Source organism: Patiria miniata, unplaced genomic scaffold (assembly GCF_015706575.1).
Source record: "Patiria miniata isolate m_02_andy unplaced genomic scaffold, ASM1570657v1 HiC_scaffold_24, whole genome shotgun sequence".
Lineage (NCBI taxonomy): Eukaryota > Metazoa > Echinodermata > Asteroidea > Valvatida > Asterinidae > Patiria > Patiria miniata.
Genome location: NW_024037063.1, coordinates 6,864,081 through 6,874,792, shown reverse-complemented (window position 1 = coordinate 6,874,792; position 10,712 = coordinate 6,864,081). Strand labels below are relative to the sequence as shown.

Below are 10,712 nucleotides of genomic sequence, written 5' to 3'. Positions count from 1 at the left end.
TTAACTATCTAATCAATGACGAGTGAGGGCGCTAATTATGAGCTAACGGATTCATGCGATGATGATCGAATACTATAGAGCGTTTTCGAAACGACTGGCTTCGGCTTCGGCTTCGGCTTAAGGAGATTTTAGGCCCCCAACTTCTGGAACTCCAGATACATTTTGGTGCCTGTTATGCTTCAGGAACATTCAATCGGTTGATGTGAAGCCAAAAGTTGGAATATTTTTGTTTGCCTCTCAGTGATTCAGAAGTCGGAGGCAGAGCCGAAGCCGAAGACGAAGCAAAGATTTCGAAAACTCCCATATATAACAACAGCTGGCCTACCGTACCCGGAAATGAAGTGAGTAAAACTTTATTGCGGGGGGATTTGTAAACTTTATTCATCGGCGGCAACATCCTGCTTTATATCCATTGTATCCTGTCGTGTCTTTTGTGGAATGACATTATATACTCCCATTGTGTTTTCTTGTAACTTACAATCGGGATTTTCGTCCACAGATGTGAGATCAGTTGGGAAGGGAAGCGATAGCAATAAACTCGGTGAACAGGAAGTTTGTGTGCAGTTATTTTGGAGTTTGTGCCGGCATATGGTGCTACTGACTGCAGTGCTACTGCGTAAACCTGCAACTGCCGCCCAGCGGTGTTTGTATTAAAATTCTTGGCATTAAATTAAAAAGGTTTCTGACAAAAGTGATGTCACTGGTTGAACTGCACAGGACATAACTAGGAAGACTTTGGTTATTCCAACTCAAGAACTTTTCTATTCGAGGACAAATTATGGAATCGGAGGATCAGAGCGATCGGAGGATGAGATTAAAAGAAGGCTTCCTAGTGAAAAAGGTGAGTTTCAAACTTGCATTAAAACCAAATATTTTTTTGGTATTAAATTTACACTTTTGAATTTGTGTTGTAATTATTTTTTTTCCTGTTTTGTCTGTAATCCTGTCACTGTCAGTTTGTAGCTTAATCAGCATGATCAAGCTGGTCAGTTTTCACTGCAACAGTGCAACTTGCAAGCCCATAAATCTTAAACCCAATTTAATTTTCAATTTTAAAAACATTCTTATAATAGACTCAATAATAATATTCTGTTTCAGCTGTCGGGCGTGGAATATTTTTTGAAAAAATGTTTACTTTATATTATAATTTATGATGTGATTTGAAGCTAAATTAGGCCAAGTAAAAAACAGACCAGTTTCCAATCCCCACCTGCTTTTAAAAAAAGTCACACATTCATAATATATTTTGCAAATTATTGTCTTTTTATTTGTTTCCAACAAAATTGTATCTAGATGTATGTAGAAAGGGTTGTAAACGGCTCCTTTGGACCCAGTTTTGTATCAGCAAAATTAAAAAAAATGAAGAATTCATCAGTTCTGCCATCTTAAAAAAATATGCCATATTGGGGAAAAATAGAAAAAAAATAAGCCCCAGACTTTATTTCTTACATTTAATGACAGGAATCTGCAATTTTTTAGAAATTGAGCTGTGTAGTTTATCGAAACCAAAATTATTCAGTAACAATAAGAAGTCAAGTTTTGAACTTTTCTAGTGACTACAGTATTGTATTTGGGTCATTCCATATAAAATTGGCAATTATAATCCATGTTCTTAAAGTTTTTCTTACAATTGTGACCACAGGGACACGTAAGAACAAATTGGCGTACGAGATGGTTTGTGTTGTTCAAGGATGCGCTGGCTTACTACAAGAAGAAAGATGATGAGTATGCTGCAGGAGCTGTCATACTTAGGGGATGCTCAGTACTCTCGCCATGTCCACAGTACAAGAAGAAAGAGGTATCCAGTGACATTAGGAGGGGGCGGGGTTAGCAGGCTGGGGGGGGGGGGTTGTATGACTCGTAAATTATTTTGACATAAATGACTCACAAAAATCTTAATTACTGCTCATAAACACATGTCTTGACACAAAGACAATCATCTATGGTGGTTCACAAAAAAGTTGTATTTAATAAATTTACAAGTAAAGATAGCAGTCGCGCCTGCATGCAGCTGGATGCAGCACGCAGCACTAAGGTTTACGCACACTGCAGCTTTGAGTGGCGCGAAATTTGCTCCGGTATGCGACGAATATTCCACAAAATTTAAGAAATAATGAAGACAATTTCCTAACAGTCTTTTTATTCAGGTTAGCCTGATACAAATAATAATAATAATAATATTGGATGGCTTTTTTGAGGGATACAAGAATATATTGCACTCGCTATGACAATATTGCACTCGTCTCCGACTCGTGCAATATTGTCATACCTCATGCAATATTTTCGTGTCCCTCTGAAAGCCATCCAATATTAAATAAATATAAGAAGATGTGACAAAATAAATGAGGAAAATTGAGAAAAGTTTAATCGAATCTTAGCTTTAAAGAAACTATTTTGATTATTTTTTTAAAGGTTTTTGGTAGAAAGGACTGGGAAAGGACTGTATAAAACTTTCATCTCATTTAAAATAAATTTGCGCTATTGTTACCACATAGTTTTAGTTTTCAGACAAGTAGGAAGTTATTCAGTTATTGTAAAAACTGGTTTTCTTGTGCGTGTTGTACAGGGTGTATTCCAGGTATCAGCCCGCGATGGTATGGAGCTCTTGATGCAAGCATCCAATGAGACAGAGCGAGATGAATGGGTGAAGGCCATTGGTGATGCAATCAGGGTATGCAGTAGCGTCGGTGGTGAGAACGGACATCAGCCGGAACTCTCAGAAGCACAAGTCAAACGCAAGTAATAAATGTTACCCATCTTACTTAATTATAAACCCAGTTTATGTTGGCATCAAATAATTTTGATTGGGGGGGGGGGGGGTAGAGTAATTATGTGGTGAGAAATATCCCTTTATATCTCGTGATTGGTGAGCTGTGGTCCAATGGTGTTCAACTCAAGTGCCGTGGTACATGGGTTCGAATCCTGACAGGAAACATGGTGCTTGTGCTCTTGAGCAAGGCACTTTACCATTATTGCTTCGTTCTTCGGATGGGACGTAAAGCTGTAGGTCCCGTGTGTTGTGTAATACACGTTAAAGAACCCAGTAATACTATCGCTAAGAGAAGGGGTTTGCCCCGGTGTTTCTGGCAGTGGCTGCAATATGCGCCGCAGCACCTTGTATACCCTTTATAAAGGTGCTACATAATCGGTCTCATATTTCTCATTTCTTTTATAAAAATAAGTTTTTGATTCCCTACAGCTACTGTACATGTATACTGTTCGATAAACAATGGAAAATCTATTGTGCAAACATTTTGACATTGAATTACACGGTTCATTTCACTCATAATATAAAACATTAATTGTTACTTCCAGAAGTTTTCATTTTACATCATATTTTGTAAAGCAATGTCAGCTTTAGCTTAATTGACACACGCAGGTACCAGCCAGAACATGTAAAATGCATAAAATAACACTCTGGGGGATTGTAAAATCCGGTTACAATGCAGTGTTTTTCCTTGAATTTGGTGGGTACAAAAAACCCGGACTTGGCTTTCATAGCAATCCTGCATGTTTACATTGAAGGCAACTTTTGTCAATGCATGGTGTGTTCCGAAACGAATGCGTGATTCCCTACTGACCTATTTTTCCTGCTTTGCTTGAATGAACACATTTCTGTGGGGCCCAATGTAATGTACCGGTATGGACATTTTAACCTTGATCGACACATGTACATTGTAGCAGTTATTCAGATCCTGTTTGTGTGCTACATATGTTTCCACAAATACTCTTCAGATTCAAACAGGCGATTTTCTTTCATAATATAGGTTTTCCCGGCCAATTTCCTGAAATGTTCAATTCACTTCTGAAAATCGGTCATTCGTTTTTGTCTGAATTTGAATGCATTTCTTTATAATCCCATTTCAATTCAACGAAAGTTCAATCGTTTTCATTGTCCGTGCATTCGGTTTTGAGAAACAGACGGCCAATAACGTTACATGTGCATTCTTTTACGCAAGCATACCTTTTCTAAATTGATTTCAGGTACAGCTAATTTGATTGACAGTTAATGAAAAAGAAACCCCTAATTGTATCTGGTACTGATGGGATTAAACTAAAAGTGAAATACCCCGATAGAATGGTGACTGTTTGAAATTGCCCTCTAAAAGCAGACAAGAAGTCTTGTAAACGAATCTGAATGGACAAAAACGAAAGGTGCTGCTCAATCACTTAATTGATTGAACTGAAATGGAATCGAATGCTCTGGAAGCGAAAATAAAACGCATTTTCAGAGCGATTCTCAAATTCAGACGAAAATGAATGACCGATTTTCAGAACTGAATGAACGTTTTAGGAAATTGGCCGGGGAAAACCTATATTAGCAAAGAAGTAACGCTTTCAATGTTTAAACTTTGATGCTGATTTTAGTGATACTTTTTAAAAAATATATTTTCTTTTTTGATGGTAATTTTTTTCTCTAGCAGTCATCAATACAGACCAATCAAACACTACAATAGGTACACATGTTTTTCATAGTTTTATTGGACACGTTACTGGAAAGAGCAAAAACAATGACAATGAAATTTAACTTTAAATTAATAATTTGAAGAAAAAAAAACCTGAGATAAACCCACCAATTTAACGAACAGAAATATTACTGTAATGTAAAGAAATCTGCCAGTCTGACTCAGTGACAACATTTCGGAAACGTTTGAAGACAGAACTGTTCAGAGCTCATTAATTCATTAATTGTTTTTTGTAATATTTTGTCAAGCACCTTGATCTCTTTGTTAGGATATGTGCGTTTTATAAGAGCCTGCTATTATTGTTATTATTATTAAATGAGGCTCATTAATGATGAAAGTAGCATTTTGAGTTAATTGACATATTTGTTTAGTACCAATTTCTTTTTTGTCGTCACAGCAAGGACATTATACAAGCTATGCAAGATCCAGACGCTGGTATCAAACTGAAAACCAAGACGTTGGACGGGACGGAATACAAACACTGCTTTACAGGTACTAACCCTTACACCCCCCCGAATTTTTTTTTTTAAAAATCACCAACATCTTTGAACTTTAAAGTTGTATTTCAATTAAGTATTTTCAGCCTTTATTTGTAATTCAAAAAAAAAATCAATGTAATTATTTTCATTTTTTCCCAATTTTTTTTTTGAGGGGGGGTTGTTGGCAGTTGTCTGAGTAAAAAAAATTGCAAACTGTTTAAAATTTCCTGACCTAGCTACCATATTTTGAAAACAGCATGTAATCAGAAGCACGGAACATTTTTTTCTTTTGCCTGTATACTTGGTGGCTTTGAGCAATTGAGACTGGTTGTTTGAACTTCCCCTACCATATTTTAAGAGAAAACAATTCAACGCCAACAATTCCTACCAAATTTAGCAGGATTATGATCATCAGAGAGCTGTTGAATCATCCATCCTTCCTCCTTGTGGGCAGAACAATTTTACCCAACCACAGGAAATCCACTCATCAGGGAAAGTTATCACAGCCACCACACTGCCTTCCTGTTCCAAACCACTCTGTGTTGTTGTAGTTAACCAGTACCATTTCCTTTAGAAAGGGAAAATTGAATAACCTTGAATCAGCAGATTCGTGCCACCAAAGTCAGTAAACTAATTGTCCAAAATATTTAGTTTGGAAAGTTTCTTTGTGACAATGTGACTAGTCTTGTAGTACTCATACTTGGTACTTGTACTCGAGTACTACTTGAGTAGTTTTCTTAGTACTCGTAGTCGGACTCGAATGTCAAAGTAGTTGTACTCCAAATGACAGTAGGCCTACTCGTACCTGGGCAGCAAAGTACTAGTACTCGACATGTCAAAATTGTACTCAATCATCAAAGTACTCGTACTCGAATAGCAGTACTTGAGAAAACAAATGGTATAGCTTGATTTTACCACGGCCCTATTTTATCGATTCTTTTAATTTGAAATGGTTGATTGGCTATTCCTGATTTTCCTCTGTTAAACACATTGAACAGCTAGCCGTGAGTGGGTTTTAAAATTATTTTGTTCAAATAAAGGCATGTCGAAAGCAAACTCATCCGATTCAAGGAAAATCGATGATGCGGTCCATCAGATGCAAACTTGAGTCACACTTTGATGAGTACGCTTTTTGAATAGGTACATACTTGCGCCTGAATTTCAAAAGAGACTCATAATAAACTTGAAACAAAGAACAATATTGTGAATCCATTAAAGGTGTAGTCTACGTGGATCAAAAGGAATAGGAAACACCGAAAGTAAAAGGCAACGAGATCATCACATCATTAATATGATAAAGCATTTCCACATTAGAAAAAATGCGCATGACTGATTTTCCTTGAAATCGGTTGAGTTTGTTTTGACATGCCTTTATTTGAACACGAATAATTTCAAAACCCTGTTGAAAATCCAACCAATACTTACCAGGGATAAAGTTAAGATTCCAAGCTTTAAAATGGTACTGCGGTACGTCTGCGGTGACGCTAGAGCCTTGCAAAAAAAGTTGCGGGTATGTCGGGACGCGCTGTATTGTACGCAAGATACTAATGTGGGTACTTTTGTTCCATTTATTCCTTAGGGCAGGAACTGGTGGATTGGCTCCTCAAGTGGTCTTTTGCTGAAGTTAGGAATCATGCGGTTGGCATAGGAACTGACCTGGTAACTGCAGCCCACTTGCAGCCCTTAGCCAGGTGTCGAACCCTATCCAACTGCCAAAAATCCTTGCTGGACGAACCAAGGGCTTTCTACAAATTCGTAAGAAAATCTCTCACTGTTTCTGGCATTTTGTTATGTTGTTAAAAGCAAATTAGCACTTGCCATAGAATATGTATTGGAGTATGCTTTTTATCTTCAAATTGCCTGCAAAAATGTCAGAACCATCTTTCTTATTTTTCCAGCAAATGGATAATGTGGCTTCTAGTTTGAATACTAATAAAATGTAAAAAAAAGTTGTTATGAGTATTCAATTATTTAACTCCCTCTGTACAGGGTGAGTAAAAAATAAAACGAAACCAAAATGTCTGGACCAATTTTTTTTTTGAAGTTCTACACTTTCAAAATCTAGGATATGAAAGCCCAATTCATAAGCTTTTGTTTAGTGGAAGCATCAATCACATACATCCCCATGTGAATTGTTTTTGTTTTGCTGAAAGAACACTTACCTTTTGTGATCCGTGGACAGACGTTTAAAACCGTGTTTGTGTTTGAAATTCTGTAACTTGAAAAATACATGAGTGATTTAAATGATTGCTGTACTAAAAGAAAGCTTATAAATTGGGCTTTCATATCCTAGATATTGAAAGTGCTTCATGAAGAACTTCACTAAGAAAATGGTCCTGACATTTGGGTTTCGTATTTTTTTTGCTGACCCTGTATATTATTTTAAAAAAAATTGAAACTAATAAGGAATTCCCCTTTTTAATTCAGGAATTTATTCTTTTGTGGTGTTGTGGAATTTTATTCCACATCTTACGACCAATCACAGCTATGACCATTTTATCAGAAAGTATTTTATATTGGTCATCTGATTGTGGAACCAATCCTGAAATGACGTTTGTTTCTTGTTGAACCTCCAGTCAGCATTCCACATGTCTGCCATCAAAGCCCTGATTCCATCCAGTAGCGACTCAGACTCCAGCCACGATTCCGACGCTGAAGCCAAGCCCAGAAGCATGTCTGCTGCCTCCCTCAAGTCATTGAAGGGTCACGGGGGGAAAGCGGTCAAGCAGGGATTCATGATGAAACGGGTACGTTTAGGTGTGGAAGAGCTATAAGCAGTCCAAACATAACAGTCGCCTGTCTGTAATTGGGTAGTTTTTGACTTGAACAAAGAAAAATAATGATTGAACGGGATAAGCATCCACAAGTGTTGATAAGCATTCATGTACATATCCTTTAAAGTTGGAGTATATCATTTGTCATTTGTGCATTTGTTTTCATTTGAAGCAACAAAAGTGCTCAAAATCTAAAGAAGGTTGCTTACTAACCTGATAAGTTTTAGCTCAGTGAATGCTGTATATTCTGAGAAAAAGACCCATAGATTTTAACAGTTTGATGATTTGTGATTATACTTTAGGAGTTGTTCTTTTTGTATAATTGTCTGGATGTTGTCTTCTTATACATTGCTAGATCTTTGACATCTCCTTTTCCATTTTCGTCTTATTTTGAATTCCAGGGACATTTGAGGCATACATGGAAAGCCAGGCTATTTGTGTTATGGGATGAACCTCCATACCTGACATATTATAGAGGCTCAAAGGTGAGTCAACATGGAAGGAGAGTTGAATTACTTGCGAGTCCAGGACTTGGACTGGAGTCTATAACGAGTCTAAATGTTGTTGACAAAAGACTCAGATTGGGCTCAGACTCAATCATGACTTGAACTTGATCGGAGGGGGGGGGGGGGGGGGAGGGGGGTGTCAACATTAAGACTTTACTGCATCGATGTCTGAACCTTTACTGAAGATTACTGGGATACATAGCAAGTGATTGGACTACAAATCTGATTTAAAAAAGCAATGCACCTTGGCACTGCTAAACAAAAGATAACAATGCTGCCTTTTTTGTTGTTGAAAGAGAACGAATGAAAACAAAGGATGTGTCAGCTATTGTTTTACTTCCATGTGTAACAAAATTTTGTTTCAGTAAGTGCAAGACAAATAAGGAAACACTAAAATTCTTTTCTGTTTGTACGTTCTGTCACATCTGTTCTGACACAAAGCAGGAGTAACCGTTGCATCGACTTCGGCTTCACTCCATGCTTGAATTTCGTATCATTAAAAAACATTGAATATTTGAATCAAATGGATATACTCCACACTTTGGCCTTATATGATAAGATTTGATATCCCTAAAGCGGAAAATTTACCCATATTGGCTCGAGCTGGAGTTCCAGGTTCCTTACATCGACTCAAGCTGAAACAACCCATAAATTAGGGAGTGGTTATTTAAACATGAATTTTGTTGCAGTACTTCAAATCGTTTATGATACTGATCCCTTCCATGGAGTCATTAATTAGTAGTTTTGTTGTTGGTTTTTTAGGTCGGTGAGGAGAAACCTCTAGGTGAGATTTCACTACGATGGTGCAAAGTGGACATTGTGGATGCCAGTCGAGAACAGCCAGGTAGGGACACGTACACAATTGTGGAAATTGTCAAAACAAAGATACAGGCTTCTCATGTGATTCTTCCATTTTTTCCTGAAGAAAATGTGTTCAATGGTGATTTAAAACTTTCTGAACTGTTTCTGTGGGTTTTGCCATGCTGCACATCTATCATGTCTATCAGAAAATAAGATCAGCTGCAGAGCTGACTTTTTGAGTTAAAATTTGACGTCTGTGACCTTAGGTTGTGATCTTAGGCTTCCTAAACTATGTTGGCAAAACCTCCGCTAAAAGATTTTGTAACTTCAAATGGGGCATATGCATGTATGTAAACCACTTGCTTCATCCCGTCATATTCCTGGATTTCTCAACAGATATCTCCTTGAAGAACAAGCGGAGACAGAACCTGTTCAGTGTTACGACAGAGAAGGGTAAGACGTACGTGATGCAAGTAGGAAGCCCAGAGGAGCGGACTGAATGGATGCGAGCAATCATGAGTCCTAGCGATATCACTCATCATGCATCTGAACAAGACAAGAAAAAGTAACCATCTGTTCAAAGCATAGACATCTTAACCACTTGCTGCCGGGATTATTGTTGGCCTCAAACACAAGTTTTTAAAAAAGACAGATATCGTTTTTTTAATTGTTAAAACGCCACAAAAACTGACTCTTGAGAGTCATTTGTATATTTGTATGATACTTCTCACCGTAACTTCATATTTTGCAACACTCCAAGGCCCCGCCATGGAGCGATATTTGCTACAACGACAGGCCATGCACAGGGGCCAAGTTCAAGTTCAAAACACGGTGTGTACAAAACCACAGACGTGTATACACTGTCCAACGCCGAAGACTCGGGAAAGCTTGACGATTTGACCCACGATTTGACCCGCCCCTGCGAATATACATTACCAGATTGTGTTTACACGCCCTCCGGCATTAACAGGGTGAGTAAACCTAGACCTGACTAGCCCTGAATTTTCTAACCCCAAATCTGAACGCACATAGAACATGAACCAGTACAGTACATTATGCGCACGCTGTGTGTCCCGTCCATGGAGCGCTCAAAAGAGGTAAAAACGCGCCCTCTTTTGTTGGCGCACGGAGCTCATAGTATGACACTCTTCATGAAGGATAGGATGCTCGGTTTGGGGCGCATCAGGTCTAGGTTCAGTGTCTGTGGTCAAAACCATAGTCCCTGAACTGCCCCAATAAGCCATTTGCGAGTTAAATTTGAATAAAATCTGGAACGCTGACTTAATACAATGCTTTGCACGTTTTAACCTAGCATTCTCCTGACCAAAGAGACTGTTACTATATCACGTGATTCGGGGCAAGCCTTATGCTAGCAACCCCCAGCTCCGGCATGGTCTGGTGTCTTTGTGCCATTCTCACCCATTGTGAACGATGTATTGATGCTGAACGTCTCTTACGTAACTATGCAAGAGCTTGCCCGAATCTTGTGATTAGCAACAGTGTCTTTGGTCTGGAGAATTCAAAGTTAAAATGTGCCAAGCATTCTGAGCAAGTCATTGTACCAGACGTTTTTCAAATGTAAATCCCAAAGGGTATAGGTTACTCGCAAATGGCTTATTGCCCTGCCTGTTACCTCTACCACCACGGAACCGCTCAAGCACTGTATGGTTTTGAGGAATCATCAGG

At 38.2% G+C, this 10,712-nt stretch overlaps 1 protein-coding gene across 1 annotated transcript; it reads left to right on the top strand.

The window, feature by feature from the left end:
• The first annotated feature begins 323 nt into the window (after window positions 1-323).
• LOC119731549 (pleckstrin-like) lies at window positions 324-10,261 on the top strand. Its single transcript, XM_038204726.1, has 10 exons — window positions 324-341; window positions 500-841; window positions 1,643-1,798; window positions 2,567-2,739; window positions 4,864-4,958; window positions 6,525-6,700; window positions 7,522-7,692; window positions 8,121-8,204; window positions 8,988-9,069; window positions 9,423-10,261. The coding sequence occupies exons 2-10, from the start codon at window positions 779-781 to the stop codon at window positions 9,593-9,595; spliced, it is 1,173 nt and encodes a 390-aa protein (XP_038060654.1). The 5' UTR covers window positions 324-341; window positions 500-778; the 3' UTR covers window positions 9,596-10,261.
• The last annotated feature ends 451 nt before the right edge of the window (window positions 10,262-10,712 follow it).

Coding starts and splice junctions, on each gene's coding strand:
- LOC119731549 (XM_038204726.1), top strand. CDS start 779: ATGGAATCGGAGGATCAGAGCGATCGGAGGATGAGATTAAAAGAAGGC. Junction 4,959..6,524: donor ATACAAACACTGCTTTACAG/GTACTAACCCTT, acceptor TTTATTCCTTAG/GGCAGGAACTGGTGGATTGG. Junction 6,701..7,521: donor CAAGGGCTTTCTACAAATTC/GTAAGAAAATCT, acceptor TTGAACCTCCAG/TCAGCATTCCACATGTCTGC.